Source organism: Carcharodon carcharias, chromosome 7, assembly GCF_017639515.1.
Source record: "Carcharodon carcharias isolate sCarCar2 chromosome 7, sCarCar2.pri, whole genome shotgun sequence".
In the NCBI taxonomy this organism is placed as follows: domain Eukaryota; kingdom Metazoa; phylum Chordata; class Chondrichthyes; order Lamniformes; family Lamnidae; genus Carcharodon; species Carcharodon carcharias.
This window is the reverse complement of record NC_054473.1, coordinates 26,166,790-26,191,859: the sequence shown is the minus strand read 5'-3', so window position 1 is coordinate 26,191,859 and position 25,070 is coordinate 26,166,790. Positions and strand designations below refer to the sequence as shown.

Below are 25,070 nucleotides of genomic sequence, written 5' to 3'. Positions count from 1 at the left end.
CAACACCTTTAGATCATGAACTCTCTCCTCCAACCCCACCCCCTTTCTGATACCCCCTTTTCCTATAATTTATATATATTTTTCTTTTCCCATCTATTTCCGTTATTTTTAAATGTATTTCCATCCATTGTTTTATCTCTACCTTTTAGCCTATTTCGATCCCTTCCCCCCCCACCCCACCCCCACTAGGGCTATCTGTACCTTGCTCATCCTGTTTTCTACCCTTAATATCACCATTAGCACATTTCTTAGCTAATATCACCACCGTCAACATCTCTTTGCCATATTGTCTTTCTTTTGGCAATCTCCACCTATCATTGGCCCTCTATCCAGCTCTACCTGTCCCATCCCCCTTGAACCAGCTTATATTTCACCTCTTTTCAATTTTTCGTTAGTCCTGTTGAAGAGTCATACAGACTTGAAACGTTAACTGTATTCCTCTCTGCAGATGCTGTCAGACCTACTGAGTTTTTCCAGGTATTTTTGTTTTTGTTTTGGATTGTTTCCGAGACTGCTGAAGGAAGTCATGGAGAAGATAGCAAATGCTCTGAGGATGACTTTCCAATCTTCACTAGATACAGGGGAGGTACCGGAGGACTGGAGAAATGCAAACGTAGTTCCATTGTTTAAAAAGGGATCAAAGGAAATGCCAAACAATTATAGGCCAGTTAGTCTTACATTGGTGGTGAGCAAATTACTAGAATCAATCCTGAGAGAAAGGATTAATTGTCATGTGGAAAGGCATAGACTAGTCAGGGACGGTCAGCATGGATTTGTTAAAAGAAGGTCTTGCCTCACAAATTTGATTGAATTCTCTGAGGAAGTGACAAGAAGGGTTGATGAAGGTAGTGCAGTGGATGTTGTGTACATGGATTTTAGCAAGGCATTTGACAAGGTCCCACATGGCAGATTGGTCAGGAAGGTAAAAGCCCATGGGATTCAGGGTAATGTGGCAAACTGGATAAAAGGTTGGCTTTGTAACAGGAAACAATGGGTAATGGTCGATGGGTGCCCCCTCAAATGGAAAGTTGGCTCATGTGGTGTTGGGACCCTTGCTGTTTGTGTAATATATTAACGATTTGGATGTGAATTGGGAGGGGGGCACGATTGAGAAATTTGCAGGTGACACAAAGATTGGCCGAGTAGTGGACAGTGCAGAGGATGGTCATAATCTCCAAAACGATATAGATGGATTGGAATGGGCGGTAAAGTGGCAGATGGATTTTAACATAGAGAAGTGTGATGTCATACATTTAGGGAGGTCAAACAGTTACAGGGATTACACAATAAATGGGAATATACTAAGAGGGGTAGATGAAGTGAGTGACTTTGGTGTACAAGTACACAGGTCCCTGAAGGCAGCAGTTCAAGTAGACAAGTTGTAAAGAAGGCATATGGAATGCTCTCCTTCATTGGCAGAGGTATAGAATATAAAAGTAAGGATATAATGTTGGAATTGTATAAAACACTGGTGAGGCCACAATAGGAGTATTGTGTGCAGTTCTGGTCACCACATTACAGGAAGGACGTAATAGAGAGTGCAGAGGAGGTTTACAAGAAAGTTGCCAGGGTTAGAAAAGTGTAGCTACGAGGAGAGATTGGATAGGTTGGGGTTATTTTCCTTAGAACAAAGAAGGCTGAGAGGTGACTTGATTGAGCTGTACAAAATTATGAGGGGAACAGATAGAATGGACAGGATAAAATTGTTTCCATTGGTGGAGAATTCTAGAACCAGGAGACAGAGATTCAAGATAAGTGGCAGAAGGTGTAGGGGGGACATGAGGAAGAACTTTTTTTATGCAGAGGGTAGTGGGTGTCTGGAATTTGCTGCCCAAGTTGGTGGTAGAGGCAGAAACTCTAAACTCTTTTAAAAAGTACCTGGATCTGCACCTTAGGTGCTGTAAACTGCAGGGTTATGTGCCGGGTGCAGGAAGGTGGGATTAGAAAGGGCACCTGGATGTCCTCGGGCTGGCATGGACAAGGTGGACCAAATGGCCTCCTTCTGTACTGTAACTTTTCTATGGTTCTACGTCAAAGTCATCAACCAATTCCATTGGTAGAATAGCAAATTCCTTAGACTCCACCATCAAGTTTGTCCACCATTCTGAAAGCCAAGGAGAATATCTTGGAACAGTTTGACAAGCTGGCATTCTCTCCGACAAGGAAGAGGATGAGAACGGCTGCCTACCCCAATGCTGAAGAAGCTCTAACGTGGTTCAAGATAGCACAAGCAGAGAACATTCACATCTCTGGTCTAATCCTACAGGAAAGTGGAGTCACCCTAGCAAAGAAGCTGGGCCACATGGAGTTCACCTGCAGTGACAGATGGCTGGACTGATTCAAGACAAGGTGTGGCATCATCTGCTGCGCGGTAAGCAGTGAGGGTGTGGCGGTTACGGTAGCAATGACAGATGATTGGCTACAAAAATGGTCTTGCCCATGTCTTGAACCAGTATGCACCACGAGGCATTAAAATGGATGAAACTGGACTGTTTCTTGCCTTTTGTCAGACCACACTTTGATATTTAAAGGTGAGGTGTATAATGGTGGAAAGTGGAGCAAGGAACATGTCACTGCTATGGTCTGTGCTAACATGGATGGCACTGAAAGGCTGCTGCTTCTTGTTATAAGAAAGTCCAATAAGCCACAGTGCTTTACAAATGTCAGAACAGTACCCACACAGTATGGGAGGTTAACAAAACCGTCTGGATAACCTCATTTTTGAGGCATGGATCAGGAAAATGGACAAAACGTATCATCAAAAGAAAAGGAGGGCTGTTATTATTACAGGCAACTGTCCCGCACACACCAACATCACTGGCCTCCAAAGCATTAAGCTGATGATTCTGCCTCCCAAACCTTTTGCAAGTTTCAGCCAATGGATCAGGGGGTGGTTAGGAACCTCGGCTGAAGGCAGGTGACCTCTCAGGTCATCGAGCCATTGATAAGAAGAAGCAGAATCCAAGAACTCTAGTGGCTATGTTCATGATGAAGAAGGTGTAGATGGCGTGGAAGATAGTGACGGACGGCACAATTACCAACTGCTGCCACCACACCGAATTCAAAAAGGTTATGACCACACAAAACATCAAGAGTTGGGAGGAGCAATGCGAGGCCAACTAATCCGATGATGAGACACTTCTCTCTCACCTGCGGGAGGTCGGCATGGAAATTCCAGCAAAGGCAACCATGTAAACTTACAAGGGGGTGCCTGATGCCATACACTGCATGATGGAACTGATAAATGATGCCATCGTTGATGCAGTACGTTCTTCAACTGATGAGCCTGAGGACGCCGATGACCCTGAAGAGTCCCATGAATACCTGCCCGCTCGCATACATGTTTCCCAAACCGATGCCACAAACCCTGTAGAGATGCTCTGGGATTTCGCACTGTAGCACGAAACATGTTTGAATTGAAGACATGGTGGACTGTGTCATGCACATTGGAAGACAGCACGCTAAGCAGAAAAAGATTACAGCATTTTTCCCAGAGCCAACTCGCGACATTTTTCAATGCAAAGGTCTGGACTTTTACAAGGTCAGGCCATTGTAAGGTGTGAACAAGTTGAAGAAAGACTTTTTCATACATTTACTGCTTTACATTGTTTTCATTTGGCATTTGAATGTTATTTTTAACATAGATCCATTTGTAGGTACATTGGGTTACATAGAGATGCATTCATGTGGGAATGCAGCCTTGGCTACCACAAAGCCCTGCTTAACTCAAATTTATGGACAGATCCCTGGGATTTCACTCATTGGAATTTTAATTTGTAATGTGCATATAATTCATGTAGAGTAAGTATTTTATACCAGTTGATCTCCCACAGCAGAGTACTCGGGGAGCCAAGACCAAGTGTTGCCTTCTGGTGAAGCAGAGTCCAGGTCCCCCAAAACATGCAGATGTCTTGCAGCTCCCAGTTTTAAAATCATACATTGCATTCTTAGCATTATATATTTGTTAGAAATTCTGCTGTCCACATATACAATGAAAAATATCTATGCAAACTTATCACACTGTAATTACAGCCTTCTGGAAATGGCAGCACTCCTTTCTCACCTGTCTTCACAACTATCACACCGATAAATCACCACATCTCATGCACGGACATTCTAGGTAAGGAAGAACCCATGGTAAGCACTGAAGAAACAAAGCACATATTTAATAATGTATTTTTTCTGTGTTTATTATCTTACAAAGTATATTTAATTATAATTTCCTTTAAAGATCAACAAATCAAATTGAGAATTTTTCACTTTATCAGAACAAACTAGTCACATTACCTGTGTCAACAGTTTATCCAAATAGGTAATGAGCACATGGTATCTAATTGTTAATAGAGTCATCGCTACTTATATTGCCCAGCTCTATCTCACCACTACCTCTGACACCTCCACTGTTGCTAAACTATCAGACTGCTCATCAAAAATCCAGTACTGGACAAGCAGAAATTTCCTCCAATTAAATATTGGGAAAACTAAAGCCATTGTTTTTAGTCCCTGATCCATAATTCTTTGTCTCCATTCCTTTCCCTGACAACAATTTCAGATTAAACCAGTCTGTTCGCATCTTGGTTTCACATTTGATCCCAAATGTATTGAACAGTCTGCTCTCAGGTGAACGTAAAAGGTTTCATGATATTACATTGAAGAATAGTAGGGCAGTTACCCTGGTGTCCTGGCCAATCAATATCGCTTAAAAAAAAGATTATTTGTTCATTAGCACATTGCTTCTTGAGGGGACTTGCTGTATGCAAATTTGCTGTTGTGCTTGCTATATTACAACAGTGACTACACTTTAAAAGTGCTTTATTGGCTCTGAAGCCCTTTGGGTTGTGGAAGGAGCTATAGAAATTAAAATCTTGTTTCTTTCTCTTTGTAATCATTAATATACTCCAAATTCCCTGGAGAGTATCTGGGGCTGTTAATTTTACTACTGAACACTAATAGCAGAAAAATCCTGTTCACATGAATGTGTCTGCCATAATCATTGAACCACAAAACTGACATGAGCTTCAGATATCATCCAGGAGATTCGGAGTACATTAAAGGTGGAGGACTATATTCAAGTGAATTATTGCTGTGTCGCTTATGGAATAAGTACGTAGCCAGTAATTACAGTATCAAAATGCATTTCCCACTTAAAATTAAACAACATGGGAAACATTGTTTAGTTGCCCTCTAGGTTAGGGAATTATGCATGACAGTTGCAAATAAAGATGCACGCTTTAAAGGAAAATTAAGTTTGGCTTTTGTCCTAAATATACTTTTAAGTAAAATTCCTTGCCTGCCTCATAACAGATTGAAACAAATTTGAGTTACTTAACTGTTCTGCTGTACTGAGGACTGCTGTTCAGATGCAGCTAACTTTACCACTTCATACTCCCTCTAGTGGATTAGTGCTATAAATGGTGAAACCATGCAAAGTATTTTCCAGTAAAAAAAAGTTTTATCTATTGCTACTTTTGAACTACAGTGGTGATTTGAAGAACATTAGACATATATTTTCACAATCAATTTTGCAAGTAATGACAGAAGAGCAAAATGAAAACTCAACATTTTCTGCATCATAATCAAGAATTTATGCAAAGGAAATGGGTTTGATAAATCTGTTGGTATTCTGTGAGGTTGTAACTATAGCAGGGTGAGTTTTGGGATACCAGTGATGTAGTATTTTAAGATTTTCAAAAAGCATTCAATAAAGATTCCACACAATATGTTATTTCACAAAATTGGGGCTCATTGTCAAGAAATTATCATATTTTTCATAATATTGAGAGATATTTTAAAGCAGGCATGTGTGTGTTGTTCTGTGAGTATGGCTAATTTAATTAAATTAGAGATGATTAGGCTGCAAGGTTTAAATTATCAAAGAAGTGAGGTGCAAAACAGGCGTTTGAAATGAAGATGGGTAGAGCTAGGGTGAGGTCAACAGGTATGGTGTGAATGAAATTTGCATTTTTAGATAAATGGAGAAGTGTTTGATTTTCAAAGGGACATGATAAGATTTGTACAACTGGCAAGATAAATAAGGCAAGATTATTATGTTGATTTTTCCCAAATGTGCTGGCCATAATGATAACAAAAATGATTTTTTATATTCTGGGAAAAATAACTTCTAAAGATAAGTGGAAACAATGAGTTTTGCAGAACAAAAAGGGAGAAATATATTTATAGAAGGATGGAAGGCTGTGTGAAGTGTGGCAGTGAGAGATCTTGAAAGCTGAGTGTGTGAAACAGACTTGGGGAAAAGCCTCTAGCCACCCTGCAAGTTTGCAGTTCCAATAACCAAAGTTGTGTTAAAAGCTTTTGGAAGTTCATTGTCCAGTGGGTGCTTATGGTAAAATTGCTGGATGACTTTATAAATTTGGAATCTATTTGGACTGTTGCCATAAAGGGGGTGTGTAGTTGGGAATTTGGTTAAGTAGAAATTTTGGGAACCGTTATAACTGTGTGACTGTAATCTTGTGTATGTTTTTTTTCTTCTTTTCTTAAATGTTTTAATTTAATCTTTAAAATCTCTAAAGATGGTAGTGGATTTATTACTTCTGATTTCAGTACACAAGCCTTCTTGTAATAAATACAAATTGCAAAACCATTGTGATAGCGTGGCCAAGTTTCCTTTGTGGATTTGGTCAGCCTGCCAAATACGAACTGCCATATCATAACATCATTAGAACAGGAAGTAGGAATAAATGGGCCATTTTTGGGTCAGCAGGCTTTACCGAGTGGAGATCCTCAAGGATCACTGCTTGAGCTTCAGCTATTTACAATCAATATCAATGACTCAGAAAGAGGGACTGAATGTAACGTATCCAAGTTTGCTGGCATCACAAAGCTAATGGGAAAGCAAGCCATGAGGAACGAGGACATAAAGAAGCTGCAAAGTGATATAGACAGGTTACATGAGTGGGCAAGGACGTGCAGATGGAATATACTGTGGAGAAATCTAAAGTTATCCACTTTGGTAGGAAAGATTGAAAAGCATATTTTTTTATAAATGGTGAGAGACTGCAAAAAAATTGACAGACAAATCTGGGTGCTTCTGTACATGAATCATGGAAAGTTAATATGCAATTATAGCAAGGAACTAAAAATGCAAATTGTATGTTAGCCTTTAAACAAAGGGATTAGAGTACAAGTGTAAGGAAGTCTTACTAAAATCATATAGGGCCTTGGTGAGATCACACTTGCAATACTGTGTACAGCTTTGGCTTCTTTATCCAATAAAGGATATATTTGCCTCAGAGGGAGTGCAACATAGGTTTATTAGACTAATTCCTGGTACGAGAGGGGTCATCCTATAGTGGGAGATTGAATAAATAATGCCGATATCCTCTAGAGTTTAGAAGAATGAGAGATGATTATGTAGAACCATGTAAAATTCTTAAAGGGCTTGAAAAGGCAGATGTTTTCTCTGGCTGTGGAGGTCTAGAACTGGGAGTCACAGAACCTGAATAATGGGTCAGCTATTTAGGACTAAGATAAGGAGAAATTTCTTCACTCAAAGGGTTGTGAATCTTTGGGAATTCTCAATTTAAGAGAGCTGTGGATGTCTGATTGTTTATTATATTTAAAACAGAGATTTTAATAAGATTTTTGGATACTTAACGAATCAAGGGAAATGGAAACCATACAGGAGGTCAGGATTAAAACATAGAAAATAGGATCAGGAGTAGGCCTTTTGAGCCTGCTCCTCCATTCGTTATGATCATGGCTGATCATCCAGCTCAATAGCCTGCTCCCGCTTGTTCCCCATATCCTTTGATCCCTTTTGCCCCAAGAGCAATATTTAACTCCTTCTTGAAAACATACAATGTTTTGGTCTCAATGACTTTCTGTAGTAGCGAATTCCACAGGCTCACCACTCTCTGGGTGAAGAAATTTTTCCTCATCTCAGTCCTAAATGGTCTACTCCATAAGCTCAGACTGTGACCTCTGGTTCTGGACTCCCTCACTATCGAGAACATCCTTCCTGCATCTACCCTGTCTAGTCCTGTTAGAGTTTTATAGGTCTCTATGAGATCCCCCCTTATTCTTCTGAACTCCAGTGAATATAATCCTAACCGACTCAATCTCTCCTCATATGTCAGTCCTGCCATCCCAGGAATCAGTCTGGTAAACCTTTGCTGCACTCCCTCTATAGCAAGAACATCCTTCCTCAGATAAGGAGACCAAAACTGCACACAATATTCCAGGCATGGTCTCACCAAGGCCTTGTATAATTGCAGCAAGACATCCCTGCTCCTGTACTTGAATCCTGTCGCTATGAAGGCCGACATACCATTTGCCTTCTTTATCACCTGCTGCACCTGCATGCTTTCCTTCAGTGACTGGTGTACGAGGACACCCAGGTCTCATTGCACATTCCCCTCTCTCAATTTATAGCCATTCAGATAATAATCTGCCTTCCTGTTTTTGCTCCCAAAGTGGAAAACCTTACATTTATCCACATAACACTGCATCTGCCATGCATTTGCCCATTCACTCAGCTTGTCCAAATTATACTGAAGCATCTCTGCATCATCCTCACAGCTCACGCTCCCACCCAGCTTTGTGCCATCTGCAAATTTGGAGATATTACATTTAGTTCCCTCATCTAAATCATTAATATATATTGTGAATAGCTGGGGTCCCAGCACCGATCCCTCCAGTACCCCACTAGTTACTGCCTGCCATTCAGAAAAAGACCCGTTTATTCCTACTCTTTGCTTCCTGTCTGCCAACCAGTTTTCCATCCATCTCAATACACTACCCCCAATCCCATGCGCTTTAATTTTACATGCTAATCTCTTATGTGGGACTTTGTCGAAAGCCTTCTGAAAGTCCAAATAAACCAAATCTACTGGCTCCCCCTCATCAACTCTACTAGTTACGTACTCAAAAAATTCCAGTAGATTTGTCAAGCATGATTCCCCTTCATAAGTCCATGCTGACTCTGTCCGATTCTGCCCCTGTTTTCCAAGAGCTCAGCTATTAAATCTTTTATAATGTACTCTAGAATTTTCCCCACTACTGACGTCAGGCTGACTGGTCTAAAATTCCCTGTTTTCTCTCTACCTCCCTTTTTAAATAGTGGGGTTACATTAGTTACCCTCCAATCTGTAGGAACTGTTCCGGAGTCCATAGAATCTCGGAAGAAGACCATCAATGCATCCAGTATATCTAGGGCCACTTCTTTAACTACTCTGGGATGTAGACTATCAAGCCCTTGGAGATTTATTAGCCTTCAATCCCATCAATTTCCCCAACACCATTTCCCTACTAATACTGATTTCTTTCAGTTCCTCCCTCTCACCAAACCCTGTGTTCCCCAACATTTCTGGTGTTATTTGTGTCCTCCTTTGTGAAAACAGAACCAAAGTATGTATTTGGTTGGTCAGCCATTTCTTTGTTCCCCATTATAAATTCCTGTTTCTGACTGTAAGGGACCGACATTTGTCTACATCAATCTTTTTCTCTTCAAATACCCATAGAAATTTTTTCAGACAGTTTTTATGTTCCCAGCAAGCTTACTCTCGTACTCTATTTTCCCTTTCTTAATCAATTCTTTGGTCCTCCTTTGCTAAATTCTAAACTGCACCCAATCCTCGGGTCTGTTGTTTTTTCTGGCCAATTTGTATGCCTCTTCCTTGGATCTAATAATATCTGATTTCCCTTGTAAGCCATGGTTTGGCCGCCTTTCCTGTTTTATTTTTTCACCAGACAGGAATAAACAATTGTTGCAGTTCACCCATGCGCTCTTTGAATGTTTGCCATTGCCTATCCACCGTCATCTCTTTAAGTAACGTTTCCCAGTCCATCATAGCCAACCGTGCCTCATACCAACGTAGTTTCCTTTATTTTTTCAGGACCCTTGTCTCAGAATCAACTACGTCACTCTCCATCTTGATGAAAAATTCTATCATATTATGGTCGCTCATCCCCAAGGGGCCTCGCACAACTTGATTGACAATTATCCCTTTCTCATTACACAATACCCAGTCTAGGATGACCTGTTCTCTAGTTGGTTCCTCAACGTATTGGTCCAGAAAACCATCCCATATACACTCCAGGAATTCCTCCTCTATGGTATTATTACTAATTTGATTTGCCCAATCTACATGCAGATTAAAGGCACCCATAATTACAGATGTTCCTTTATTGCATGCATCTCTAAGTTCCTGTTTAATGCCATTCCCAATGTCACCACTACAGTTTGGGGGTCTATATACAACACCCACTAACATTTTTTGCCCCTTAGTGTTTCTCAGCTCTACCCATACAGATTCCACATCATCGGAGCTAATATCTTTCCTCACTATTGTGTTAATTTCCTCTTTAACCAGCAATGCAACTCCACCGCCTTTTCCTTTTTGTCTGTCCTTAAATACTGACTACCCCTGGATGTTGAGTTCCCATCCCTGGTCACCCTGCAGCTTTGTCTCCCCAATCCCGACTATATCATACATGTTTACATCTATTTGTGCGGTTAATTCATCCGCTTTATTGTGAATGCTCCACCTGTTAAGGCATAAAGCCTTAAGACTTGTCTTTTTAACATTACTTGTCCCATTCCCACTATTTTTCACTGAGGCCCTGTTTGATTCTTGCCCTTGATTTATCTGCCTATCACTTTTCTTATTCCCTTTTCTGTCTTTTGTTATTGTCCTTGAACCCCCCCCACCTCTGACTCTTTGCATATATTGCCATCCCCCTGCCATTTTAATTTGAACCCTCCCCAACCGCTCAAACAAATATTCCCCCTAGGACATCAGTCCTGGTCCTGCCCAGGTGTAACCCGTCCAGTTTATATTGGTCCCATCTCCCCCAGAACTGGTCCCAATGTCCCAGGAATCTGAAACCCTCCCCCACACACCATCCCTTCAGCCATGAATTCATCCGATACATCCTGCTATTTGTACTCTGACTAGCACGTGGCATTGGTAGTAATCCTGAGATCACTATCTTTGAGGTCCTGCTGTTCAACTTACTTCCTAACTCCCTGTATTCTGCTTTTAGGACCTCATCCCTTTTTTTAACCTATGTCGTTTGTACCAATGTGTACCACAGCCACTGGCTGCTCACCCTCCCCCTTCAGAATATCCTGTAGCCGCTCTGAGACATCCTTGACTCTAGCACCAGGGCGGCAACATACCATCCTGGAGTCTCGTTTGCTGTCACAGAAATGCCTATTTATTCCCCTTACAATTGAATCCCCTATAACTATTGCATTCCCACACTTTTTACTCCTCCCCTGTGCAGCAGAGCCAACTGTGGTGCAGCAAATTTGGTGTTGCTGCTTTCCCCTGAGAGGCCACTCCCCTCAACAGTATCCAAAGCGGTATATCTATACTGCAGGGGTATAGCCACAGGAGATTCCTGCACTGCCTGCCTAGGCCTCTTGCTCTGCCTGATCGTCACCCATTCCCTCCCTGCCTGTGGACACTTAGCCTGCGTAGATGCTCACGGAAACCCGGGCTTCCAGGAGCTGCAGCTGGAGACACTTCCCGCACACATGTTGGCCCAGGGCATTGGAAATGTTCCCGGCTTCCCACATTGAGCAAGAGGAGCACACCACGGCTCTGGGCTCTCCTGCCATGCCTTACCTCTTTAAATTAAATTAAATCTTTTGGAAGATACTTAATATCAAATAATATCAATTACTCTAGGGCCCTTCTTCCCTGCTCCTCATTGATACACTATATAGCCCTTACAAAGGATGAACCACAAAATAAGACCTTAAAAACTATAAGCGATAAAAGTAGCAAATACTTCCCAACTGTACTCACAGTACTCAAAGGGTCACCTTGTTTCCTCCTCACTGAACCCCCTCAGTCACCAAACTCCAACTTAAGCACTGTATCACCAAACTCCAACTTAAGCACTGTACTGCAGCCTAAAGCAGCACTTCAGTGCAGTTGAGGAAGATTAGCCATGATCTAATTGAATGGTGGAAAAGGCACTAAGGGCCATATGGCCTACCCCTATTTCTTCTGTTCTGAACCAATAATTACAAGTCAACAGGCTTTTTTCAATTATGGGCATCACAGATAATTTGTGTCCTTACCTTTCAGCAAGGGCTACTGGATGACATGAAGCGTAAATTCTCTCTAACTCAGTGTCGCTCCACATAATGATGAATTGGAGCAGGAGGAGGTCATTCAGCCAATCAAGTCTGCTCTGTCATTCAATAAGATCATGGCTAATCTGATTGCCTAACTCAGCCTTGGATATATTCAATGACACAGCCTCTCTGACTTTCTGAGGAAGCGAATGCCAAACATGAATGACAGCCGGAGAGAAGAAATTCCTGCTCATCTCCATCTTAAATGGGAGACTCCTTATTTTTAAGGAGTGCCCCTTAGTTTTGGATTCCCCTATGGGGGGAAATATCCTCTTAGCATCAACCCTGTCAAGTTCTCTCAGAATCCTATATGTTTCAATGAGATCACTCTCATTCATCGGAAAACCAGTGAGTAGCGGCCAAAACTGATCATCCCTTCATCGTGGATAAGACAATAAATTCATCTGAGAAATCTCCTCCCTCCCCGGGGGAAACAGACTCCTCTCAGGGTACAGACTCCCAGAATTTGTGAAGGGGGTCAATCACTCCTCCCATCCCGGGGGAAATCTGGTTCTTCTCAGGGTGTAGAGCAGTGATGGTTCAACCTAGACTAGTGAGTGAGTTGGATGAGTGGCCCTCCTTCATCTCAGTGGGCCACAAAATTGAAATCAGGCATGTGCACTAACCATGACCCCACGAGTAAGAATTTGTGGAGCGTTCCAATTGAACCATAGCAGCTCTTTGACTAGGGGCATTCAGAGCACAGAGCTCTGACAGTCAATGCTGTGGGCAATCCGCACTCATCTCACTTAATATGCAGGCAGAAACCAATGGAATCTGGCAACCCTGTGCGTGGGCAGTGGTCAACAAAATGTCTTGCAGGCCACACTCAGAACCCTGATGGGCCACATGTGGACCACGGGCCGCAGGTTGCCCACCAATTGTGTTGAGATTCCAGGGGAGTGGGGGTGAACTACTCCTCCCTCCCACAGAATCAGAAAATAGGAGTAGGCCATTCAGCCCTTTGAGCCTGCTCTGCTATTCAATATGATCATGGCTAATTTTCAATCTCAGTACCATACTCCCGCACTCTCCCCATGCTCCTTGACATCTTTAGAGTCTAGAAATCTATCTATTTCCTTCTTAAATATATTGTGATTTGGCATCCACAGCCATCTCTGGTAGAGAATTCCACAGGTTCACCACCCACTCAATGAAGAAATTTTTCCTCATCTTAGTCTTAAATGGCCTATCCCATATCCTGAGACTGTGACCCCCTTGTTCTAGAACCCGCAGCCACTCACTCGACTTATCTAAATTGCCTTGAAGCCTCTTAGTCCTCACCAGTCACATGGTGCATTCACATACAAAACCATAATGACAATCTCAAAGTGCTTTTAATGCTATTTTTATAAGGAATGCAGATCCAATTTTTAGCAGATTAAGCTCCATCAGAAAGTTAAATGGTTCAGCAATAAGCAAATCCACTGTGGTAGATCAGAGATTTGTTCCATTTGATATCAAAATCAATCCCTCATATATATTTGGGAGGCAGGTGTAGCTGCACCATTTATAGCTGAAAGCAAATTGGTCTCAATAGAATAAATATTATTGGGAGGAGGTTTCTCCCATCATCAGTTCATAGCTGTTTTAAGTGATGTACCTTTAGATTTTAAAAAAAGTGCTGGAAATGATCAGCAGGTCTGGAAGCATCTATGGAGAGAGAAACAGAGTTAATGTTGAGCTGAAAATGATTCTTCTTCAGAACTGGAAGGTGGAAATGTGATTTGTTATATGCTATGGAAAGGGAAAGGGGAGGAAGAACAAAAGGGAAGATCTGGGACAGGGTAGAGGGCAGGAGAGATTAAATGATGTCATGGAACAACAGGGAAAGTGAGTGGTAATGGTTGTTGTGAAGAGACAAAGCCTTTATCCAGATTGAGTGCAAATGCCAGAATAAGGAACAGCTCTGAACCAAAGCAAAAACATTAGAAACAGGATTCAAATTGGCACATGGCAAACAAAAGAATTGAAATGGAGGACAGTTCATTGTCTGAAATTGTTGAACTCTTCGTTGAGTCCAAAAGGCTGTAAAGTGCCTAATCTGAAGATGAGGTATTATTCCTCAAGCTTGCGTTGAGCTTCACTGGAGCACTGTTGAATGAGAGCATGAAAACAAGGTAAAAACAAAAAAACTGTGGATGCTGGAAATCCAAAACAAAAACAGAATTACCTGGAAAAACTCAGCAGGTCTGGCAGCATCGGCGGAGAAGAAAAGAGTTGACGTTTCGAGTCCTCATGACCCTTCGACAGAACTGTCGAAGGGTCAAGAGGACTCGAAACGTCAACTCTTTTCTTCTCCGCCGATGCTGCCAGACCTGCTGAGTTTTTCCAGGTAATTCTGTTTTTGTTATGAAAACAAGGTGGTGAATTAAAATGGCAAGCAACCGCATGCTCAGGCTTGGGAACTGTGCAGAGGTGTTCCGCTAATTGCTTTACCACCCTCCTTCTGTTCTGAAGAAGTCATATTCGACTTGAAACGTTAACTCTGTTTCTCTCGCCACAGATGCTGCCAGGCCTGCTGAGTATTTCCAGCACTTGTTTTTATTTTGGATTTCCAGCATTTTGTTTTTAGTTTTAGATTCATTTTCTCTTGTAATTTCTTGAATTACATTGGTTTTGTTGATTGCTACTTTGCATTGGCTAAACATGTTGCATATGGAGCTTGAGACACCTTTGTCTATTTCAACTTCACCGTTAGCTGCTTCAATCAGTCAATGAAGTAAAGCCACTTGAACAGTTTTCTTCGTTATGCCAAGACTTTATACTTGTCTGCATTAAATTTAATTTGTTGGGCCCAATCTACTGGATTCATAATATTTAATGCAGCTAACAGTGCCATAAATAGCCAGCCTTTCCGAGGTTTCCTCTCCTGTCATTGTACACAGAAAAATCGATTGCTAGTTCCGAACATTCAAGTGACAAGCCAGGTTGGAAAATAAAAAGGCCACGCGATTTGACGATGCTGATTTGATTATACTGGTCCCCGAGCACAGTGTTAACTAAACCCTAAACTACTTAAACTGACTTTTACAAACTCAAAATCTTGCTCTCTCTTTATGTGAATGAAGATAAGAAAATTCGAACAAAAGAAGCACTTTGAAAACTTCACCCCATGCACTTGGTCACTCACGTTGCCATAGTTTTATTGTCCGTCCTAGTTATTATCCCTCACGGTCCTGTCCAACCGCTTCAGTTCCACCAAGAGACGTTCAGAAAGGAGTGAGATTCAAGCCGTGAAAATTATTAAGCGAGGCGTTAATTGGCAAGCGCCGTTCGCAGTATTATTACTACTAACGACACATACGGTATTTAAAAAAAAACATAGATTTCTTTGAACACGAAAAAACACATCCATGTCAATGTGGGGCTATTTAATGGTGTCACACAGAAAAGGAAATGCTGCAAGCTAACAAAACACGGATTCATAGAAAGGGGCGCAAGGACCAAAATAAAAATACCAACATGACTTTACCAATGGTTAAAGTGTTTGCGAAAAACAAAATAATTGGAGTGTAGAGATATGTCTAAGTAAATTGTTGTGACCTTATAGCCTGTAGTGAACCTGTGCGTCAAAGCTGTTTTTAAGCTGCCGGGGTTTACCCATTGCTGATTGGCGTTTTGGACGAGTCCTGAGCTTGTGTCTCGCGCGCTCAGCGTTTGAATGGTGTCGCGCGCGGGTTCGGTTGCTCTTATCTCTTAGGTTGCAGCCTCGGAGTTCCCGGGACTAAGGTGAAAAACTTGAATTGACGTTGATTTTTTTTTTGCGGACGGGGGCTGGAAGTTTTACATTATAATTTTAAAGTGAAATTTATTACCTTTGCCTGTCGACTATTTTATTGAATACCGGGATCGGACTTCTTGGGGGCTATAGAAATTCGACTCCAGCGATGGCGCAAAACAGGCGTTATCGGATCGGCCGGCCGTCCGATGTTTAATCCCGTTGACTGTAATTGTTATTATTGAAAATCAGGCGCTGCCAGTAACCGCCCATTTTGCGCCACCGTTTGAGATGAATTTCTATCCATTGGGACAGACTGGGTTTTAACAGGTCTAGGAGTTAGATTGTGGGCTTTGGCTCATAGGAGAGGGATGCAATGCTGGGGTTTGATATGATCACGTGGGTTTCAAAGGGGTGGCAGAGCACTGGGGCATCTAGACTGGTATAGTAATGGGAGAGTGTGGCTGTTCAGGTTTGTTGGCATTGCTGTCCAGCAAAATTGGGGAGTAAATCCCAATGTCTGGCAATGCTGGGAGAGTGGTCCTGGGTTCTGACAGGGCAAGGAATTGCTGGTCCTTTTCCTTGGTTATGTACCCACTTGTCCCTTGCAACCAACTACTTCAAGGCATCATATCTTGTCCTCAGATCCCTTTACCAGTATTACCTCCCCATCCATTGCTTTCTATCCTACCTTCACTCTGTAGTAATAAAAACAAAAAAACTGCGGATGCTGGAAATCCAAAACAAAAACAGAATTACCTGGAAAAACTCAGCAGGTCTGGCAGCATCGGCAGAGAAGAAAAGAGTTGACGTTTCGCGTCCTCATGACCCTTTGACCGAACTCCTCTTCTCCGCCGATGCTGCCAGACCTGCTGAGTTTTTCCAGGTAATTCTGCTTTTGCTTCACTCTGTAGTGTTGCCTTCATGTCATGGCGGAAATGAGGGAGCTATGAGCTTTGGTAAGGATAATGGGAATGTTGAGGTAATAGTTAGCAAAGAGTATAGGAAAGAGGTATCAAAAAGAGATATTCAGTTATGCCGAACCTTTTTAAACCTCTGGTTAGGCCATAACTGTAGTATTGTGTCAAGTTCTGGTTAACACTTTAGGAAGGATGTGTGAGGGTCACTGAGAGGGTGCAGAGGAAATTTACCTGAATGGTTTCAGGAATGTGGGTGAAGCTGTTCTTCTTGAAACAAAGAAGATTGAGAGGAGATTTGATAGAAGTGCACACAAATTATGACAAATTTAGATGAAGTAGACAAAGAAAAGCTGTTTCCATTAGCTGATGGTAAGTGGATCATAGAAAATATAGCTACTACAGAACAGGAGGAGCTATTCATTCCATCAAGTCTCAACATTCCCATTATCCTCACCAAAACTCATGACTGCCTCATTCCTGCCATGCCATGAAGGCAATACTACAGCATGAAGGTAGGATAGAAAGCAGTGGATGGAGAGGTAATACTGGTGAAGGGACACAAATTTAAGTTTTTGGGCAAGAGATACATGAGTGATGCGAAGAAGAACATTTTTTGCAACGAGTAGTAATGACCTGAAAGTCACTGCCTAGAAGGGCTGTGGAAATGGAGATGATTGATTTCAAAAGGAAATTGGATGGGCACTTATGGGAACTAAACTGGACTACGGGGATAGAGTGGGGGCATGGGACTGACTGGATTGCTCTACAGAGACTAGGAATGGATTTGATGGGATGAAAAGCCTCCTCCTGTGCTGTAATAACTATAATGTCTATGATCAGTCAAAAGAGAGTTTGGACAAAGTGGGTAGATGAAATAGGTATAAATGAGATCTGACAGTGATTGGAAGGGAAAGTTGGGAATGAGTGGAGGGTAGACAAAGATAACCCATACCAAAATTAAATAATTATAAATAAAATGCTGTTTCTTAAGTTGTTATAAATCCATGGGAATGGTTTTTCAGAGAGCCAAACCTTCTTCAGAAGCACCTCTCAAACCCACAAGCTCCACCACTTACAGGCACAAGGGCATCAGGCACATGGGAACACCATCATCTCCAAGTCAAACATCATGCTAACTTGGTCATATATCAGCGTTCCTTCCCCATTGTTGCCTGATTCAAAACCCTGGAACGCTCTACGGCACTGCAGCTTGGAAGTACCTTCACGATATGGACTGCAGTGGTTCAAGAAGACAGCTCACCACCTCTTTCTCAAGGGAAACTAGGGAAGGGCAACTTATGCTGGTCTTGTTAACAATGTCCATATTGTGAGAATAAATTTTAATAAAATGTTATGTGTCAGTATTTAATTAATACAAATTTAAGCTAACTGGCCACAAGAAATTTGCACATAATTTGTGAGGGACCAGAAATGCTTAATTGTTTTTGGAAATAAATAGAGGAGGGTGTGAGAGAAATGAATGAAATTCTATGGTGATGACATTGCAATAACAGCTCACAGCTTTTAATCACTAATTTCTGGAAATGCATAAAGGGCCAACCAATGCTAGCTGGGTGTTGTTGCATTACATTTTGTGAAAGATTATTTTACTATTTTGAATAGCATATGAGTAGAAGCAAATGTTTCAGAATTTGTATGATTAAATAGATGCATGTGCTCAAAAGAAGGTACCACTCTCGTCTCATGAGGTTATACATGTCGTGGATCTATTCTTGTTAGGATGTCTGAAAGATGGACCTGTAATCCTTGTGAAATAGCCTGGCTGAATCTCGTCTGAAGAATAGAATATTAATTTGACATAGTTGAAAGGATGTAATCAGGAACACTTCTGCAGAAAGGTAGAGTGAAGCACAAATTAAAATTTCTAGAGTTAGCTTTTCTCTCATCAGTTGAGATGGTAAAAAGCTAAGTGCTTCAGCTACATTGCATCTCACTGGAATCAAACGTCAGCAAAATCCCTTTTGTGTCTTGATCAGTTGAGGTTGGTGGCTTCAGATATTACCAGATCCCAGGAGGGTAAACTGCCATTTGAATTTCTAAAAGAGAAATTGAAGCAATGCTGTTAAAAAATATTTTTATGAAGGAGGGACAAAAAGAGACTGGCAACTAGCTCTGACCTCCAGTAGTGCAGAGAGGCATTGGAGAAATGTGAAACAGTTTGCTTGTCTGCATGGCCAGAGGCTCCTGAAAGAAGAGAAAAAATATCAGCTTCCACATGGATTTAATGTTTTACTCAGAAGTGCAAATAATAAATTGTTGAAATTATTGTTGTAATTCTGTAGTTTTGGCAGCAAATGGTGCTATTGCACTGTTATTCATGTTTTGTAAAAATGCAGTTTTTATACATTTAAGCACACTCCCTTCAGGAAGGGAGTGGTGAAAATCAATTTATAAGTGATTTTCGTAATTTTTGATGATTCTATGTGGAAAAAAAAAAAGTTTGGGTTCGATTTTAGGTAAAATAATTTGAAAAAAACTTCTGTAACCCACTGAAATGGATTAATTTACTATGTTCTGCTGCAGTGCATTGTTAGAGTCTGGAAGTTATTTTTGTTTTTAGCAGTAATGATTACAAAATAGTCTGTATATTTCAACAAGAACACTTGTATGCCCAAGGCTATGTATAAATATAAGATGCCCTAAGGTGCTTTACAAAGGAAGTATTAGGTGACTGAAGGCTAGATTAGAGAGATTTAGATTTAAAAAGATTTAGCTAGATTTTGAGTGATATTTAAATAGGACAGATATGTCAAGGGATTGAAGGTTGAATGATGCAGCTAATATGAATAGTAGGGAGAAGAGATGTAAAGGAGGCCAGAGTTAGAGTATGCAAATAGTGAAGTTTGCAGAGATGAGGTGCAAAGCCATAGGGAAGTTTGAAGGCAAGCATAAGGATTTTGAATTGGGTGTGTTGGGGACTGAAGAGCCAAAATATGTCCAAGCGAGGTGGGCTGGTGGAACTTGGCTACGTTGAATGTGGTTAACTCTGTCTTGAACAAGTTGGAGCTTGCGAAGAATGGATAGTGAGATACCAGCAAAATCAACGTTGGGATAATTGATTCAGGACATGATGAAAATGTGGATAAGGTTATGTCTGTTAGGCTAAGGTAAGAGATATGGAGGTGGTAATTGGACATGATGCTGGAGAGGAAGTGAAATATGGAGCTTATCTCAGGATTGAGCACAATACCAAGTTGTGCACAATTGTGTCCAATATAAATAAGTCCCTGGAGAGATGGATGGCATCACTGGCAATGAGTGGAGTCTTTGAGTCTTTGTCTTTGATCTTCCTGATGTTTAGCTGAAGTTTTTGTCAGAGAAATATCCCAGCACTATGAATGTAACACATAAAACAAAGAACGCAGCCAGTCAGGCAACATCTACATAGAGCGAAACAGCTAATGTTTCAGGTTGGTGACTTTTCAGCAGAACTAAAAAAGGTTAGAGATGTAACAAGTTTTGAGCAAGTAGTGAGGAGGGAAAGGGAGAGGGGAGGAAAGACCTAATGGAAAAGTCTTTATTTCGCTTACCACCCTTTAAACTCCCCCAGCCATTGTCCACACTAATATTGCCCAAAGTTTATAAGTCATGAATAAGATCTTCTGTGACTTATACAGAGGCAGGGAAAGTGGGGAGGGAAGGTAAAAACTAAAAGGAAGGTATTTGCTTAAAATCTGTTACTGCCCTAACTTATTGCAGTTCTGATAGAAAATCATGGATCTGAAATGTTAACGTTGTTTCTCTTTCCACAGATCCTGCTTGCATTTTTTTTTAAACTTCAGATTTACATCATTCACAGAATGTTTTTGTTTTCTGGATATGGTGGTGGCGTTGAGAGAAGTTGTAGTGAAATATAGCTAGATGTCATCAGCACATAGAGTACATGAAAGCTGACCCTATGTTTCTGGGTGATGTTTGTTACAGGGAGCATAGCAATAAGGAAGAGGAAGTGGTTAGGGATAAATCCTTGAGTTGACATTGAGGGGGAGGAAGGAGAAGCTATATCTTGAAATGGACTTCAGCCAGATTGGTAGGAATGAAATTATGGAAGGACAGTTCCACATAGCGTGTAGTGGAGAAGAGTGGTGTAGGAGAATGGCATGGTCAATGGTGTCGAATGATACAATGAAAGAAAGGGGAGATAGCACACCACAATTACGGAGGATATCAGTCATAATTTATTGGTCTTCGGCAATGGCAGTGTTAGATGGATAGAGCTGCGAAACCTGAGAGAAAGGGAGAATAGAAGTACAAAACTGATTTGAGAAATAGCATCTTTCACGATCTCAGGACATTCCAAAGTATTTTTAAACCAAAAAGGAACCTTTGAGATGTAATCACTGTTCAAGTGTAGGAAACGTGGCAGCCAATTTGTACACGATAAGCTCCTATAAACTGCAAATTGATAATCACCAGATAATCTCTTCCAGGAACATTGTTTGAGGGATATTTATAGGCCATGCTACTGGGGAGAAGTCCTCTGCTGTTCTTCGAATAATGTGATGGAATCTTTTACGTCCAACTGAGGGGGAAGACGAGGTTTTTTTCATATTCGTTCATAGAATGTCAGCATTGTTGACAAGGCCAGGATTTAGTGCCCATCCCTAACTGCACTTGAGAAGATGGTGGTGAACCACCTCCTTCTTAAATCACTGCCGCCCATGTGGTCTAGGTACACTAAACGTCTAATTAGGGAGGGAGTTCCAGGATTTTGACCCAGAGACAGTGAAGGAATGGCGATATAGTTCCAAGTCAGGATGGTGTGTGACATGGAGGGGAACTTGCAAGTGGTAATGTTCCTGTGTGTCTGCTGCCCCTGTCCTTCTAAGTGGTAGGGCCGTGTGTTTGGAAAATGCAGTTAATGGAGCCTTGGTGAGTTGCTGCAGTCTATCTTGTATATGATACATGCTGCTGCCACTGTGTGCCTATGGTAAAGGAAGTAAATGTTTAAGGTGGTGGATGGGGTGCCAGTCAAGCGGGCTGCTTTGTTCTGCATGGTGTTGAGCTTTTTGAGTGTTGTTAGGACTATACTTATCCAGGCAAGTGGAGAGTATTTCATCACACCCTTGATTTGTACATTCTTGATGATGGACAGGCTTGGAGAGTCAGGAAGTGGGTTGCTTGCTACAGAATTGCCAACCTCCAACCTTCTGTTGTAGCCACAGTGTTTAAATGTTTGTCCAGTTAAACTTCTAGTCAATAGTAATCCTCAAGATATTGATAATGGGGGATTTAGCAATGGTAATACCGTAGAATGTCATGGAGAGATGGTTAGATTCTCATTGCCTGACACTTGCGTGACTGCCACTTATCAGCTCCCTAGTCTGAATGTCATCCAGGTCCTGCTGCATGGATTGATTCATTAAAAGGAGTTGTGAATGGTACTGAACACTGTGCAATCATCTCCCCTTCTGACCTTATGAAGAAGGATGGTCATTGATGAAGTAGCTGTAGAACACTACCCTGAGGTACTTCTGCAACAATGTTCTGGGGCTGAGATGATTGGCTTCCAACAGCCACAACCATCTTTCTTTGTGCTAGGTATGACTCCACCAGTGGAAAGTTTTTCCCCGATTCCCAATGACTTCAATTTTTCTAGGTCTCCTTGATATGACACTGTCAAATATTGTCTTGCTATCAAGACCAGCCACTCTTACCTCACCTCTTGAACTCAATTCTTTTGTCTGTGTTTAGACCAAGGCTGTAATGAGGTCTGGAGCTGAATGCTTCTGGTGGAAACCAAATTGAGCATTGATGTCAGTCTATGCTGAGTACGTACCATTTGATAGCACAATTGACGACATCTTCCATCAAATTGCTGAGCGGAATGGTAATTGGCTGGATTGGAGTAGTCCTTTTTGTGGACATAGCTTGACAATTTTTGACATTGTCGCAAAGTGTTGTAGTTGCACAGGAATAGCTTGGCTCAGGGCGCAGCTAGTACTAGAGCCCAAAGTGTACAGTACTGCAACAGGATGTTGTTAGGGCCCGTAGCCTTTGCTGTATCTGTGTTAATGTCTCATCTGAAAAATGGCACCTCTGACAATGCGACACTCCCTTAATACTTCACTCATGTCAGCCTAGGCAATGTGCTTGAGTCTCTGAAGTGGGACTTGTATAATCTTTTGACTCAAGTGAGTGTGCTACTATAGAGGTAAAGCATTCTTTGGTGCCTTCAGATGACCATGATCTTGAAGATGGAGGGACAGTGCCAGAGTAAAGGGAGCCAGATGACTTTGTCAGCTTCTACTGGGGCCAGGGAGTGTCTTTGAATAATTTGAAGTAGAGCAGGGGGATCAATTGAGGAAAGGTAGATGGGAAGAAACTACGAAGTGATGGTAGTTCAAGGCTGCGGTAGTTGGGGAGAGAAAGGAGTGGAAATAGCTGAGGGAGATGGTTTCATTCAAAGGAACAAAGACAAAGAAACTCATGTGCAACTTGCAGTTGAAATTGGAGGTTACAGAGAGGTCACAATATGGCTGATTCTTGTTCTTGAATGACCTTGAATTAGTAGATAGTTAGGCAGAGGAGAGTGACACAGTAGAGCTTGACATGATAAACCAAACTTGGTTAATGATAACTTATGTGTGTCAGAAATGCTTGACTTTGCTCCCCTGAAATTGAGAGTGTGGAACTATTATGTGCTTTCGAATAATACATGGACTTCTGATCTTCTGATTTAGATCGTGGGAGTCAAGACAGACAGCTACACACATTTCTCTGCCTGAAATGTCATTGGAGTAATGGGTGGGAGCATGTGACATGGCTGGGACAGACAGTATACAAAATAAAAAACTCCCATTTATATAGTTTCTGTGGTGGATTCAGGACATCTCGAAGCATTTCACAGCTAATAAAATCTTTTGAAGGGTAGAATCAAATGGAAATGTGGCAAACAATTTTTACACAGCAATGTCCAACAGTTATTAATGAGATAATACCACTGTCAGATATCTGATTATTTGAGTGAGGAATAAATATTGGCCAAGACATGGAGAACTCCCAAGCCCTTTTCTGCATAGTGTCATGGAATCATTTGTGTTCACCTGAGAAGGCAGTAGGAGGCCTCAATTTATCTAAAGTGCAGCATTTCAGACAGTGCAGCTCTCCTTCAGTACTCCATTGAAGTATTAACTTACATTATGTCCTCAAGCTTCTGGAATGATACTTGAATCTTTTGACTTGGATTGTGAGTGCTAACATTGAGCAAAGCCAGATCCCTACACAATCCTCCAATGTTACTTTAGTTTACTTTTAAAGATGTGATCTGGAATAATACAATCTTGTATCATTTTAGTACAGTAGAACTCATGGACAAATTGCTGCATCAGACTTATGAAGATGAGATCCACTCTCTGCAGGAAGAGATTAGAATCTTGGAGCAACAGGCCAAAAACAGTCAAGTTTATTCAGGAGCATTTCTGAAAACAATGTAAGTGACAAGAAGACAGATTCCAAAAGCATTTATTCACTTGAATCAGGAAGTGAAATTTAGTTTATTTTGTTAGATTAATTTATAATTTTTTTGACTTTTGCAATGTATAATGTCCTTCATTTTAGTAAATGTACATAATGAGAAAGGTGAAGTGAATAGGATTCTGGGAGGATATTGTCTGGATGGTAAATGGTATAGGAAGACTAAAAATAAAAATAGAAATGGGAATTGAAAACATGGATAAAGCTCTCATATTCAGCGATGATCCATTGGAACTATTCCTACCTATAGCTGAGGCTGAAGTTGGAGACGGTGACTTAATCACCAGTTACCAGGTTGAAACTCATTAGATGACGGCTGAAAGATTGCAACCCATGTAAAAAGAATCCCTAATCTATATGTGTGGTTTAAACATCCGCGAGCAAAAAATGTGTTGATGAACTTCATGGGCCAGCTACACCACTTATGCCTAGAAATACTCAGCAACTCCAACTTAATTCCCTGACAGTGTAGTATTACACTCTCAAATTGGTGCGGCTGCAAATGACTTCAGTGAACTGGAATAAGACTCTCTATTGCAGGAAGGATATCACATGCTAAAGACGGGGATGACGCACACTGATGACCCCTTTTGAACTAATGCACTTTACATGACAGAACATAATGTGGCAGATTGCTGGATTCTCCTCTCTCTACTGCCTGCACGCAATCTCTGCTCCCCAGCATATCTCTCAAGTCCCTAGCCTCTCCACCCTGCCACAACCCCCGCCCTCCCCTCTGACCTCCAAATCCACTCCTCTCTGCTCGCAGACTCTATCTTCCCTGCCCCTCTCGCTGTCCATTCTGTGCCCCCCCCCCCCCCCA

General features: G+C 41.4%; 2 protein-coding genes across 6 annotated transcripts in view; one reads left to right on the top strand and one right to left on the bottom strand.

Moving 5' to 3' along the window:
* nol8 (nucleolar protein 8) overlaps nt 1–15,490 on the bottom strand; it is a 63,704-nt gene extending 48,214 nt beyond the window's left edge. For 3 of the 5 annotated variants that reach the window (XM_041192074.1, XM_041192079.1, XM_041192075.1), the window contains exons 1-2: nt 15,243–15,490; nt 4,064–4,144 (exon numbers count right to left, since the gene is read on the bottom strand). The gene's annotated coding sequence lies outside the window, so the exon portion shown is untranslated. Of the gene's footprint in view, nt 1–4,063; nt 4,145–13,712; nt 13,763–15,242 lie in introns of all 5 variants that reach the window. The other 2 variants (XM_041192076.1, XM_041192077.1) reach the window with 1 other exon arrangement.
* Nucleotides 15,491–19,205: 3,715 nt separating this feature from the next.
* LOC121279878 (centromere protein P) overlaps nt 19,206–25,070 on the top strand; it is a 401,310-nt gene continuing 395,445 nt past the window's right edge. The window contains exons 1-2 of the mRNA XM_041191393.1: nt 19,206–19,227; nt 24,069–24,203. Coding sequence (XP_041047327.1) covers nt 24,082–24,203 — 122 coding nt within the window. The 5' untranslated portion in view covers nt 19,206–19,227; nt 24,069–24,081. The remainder of the gene's footprint in view (nt 19,228–24,068; nt 24,204–25,070) is intronic.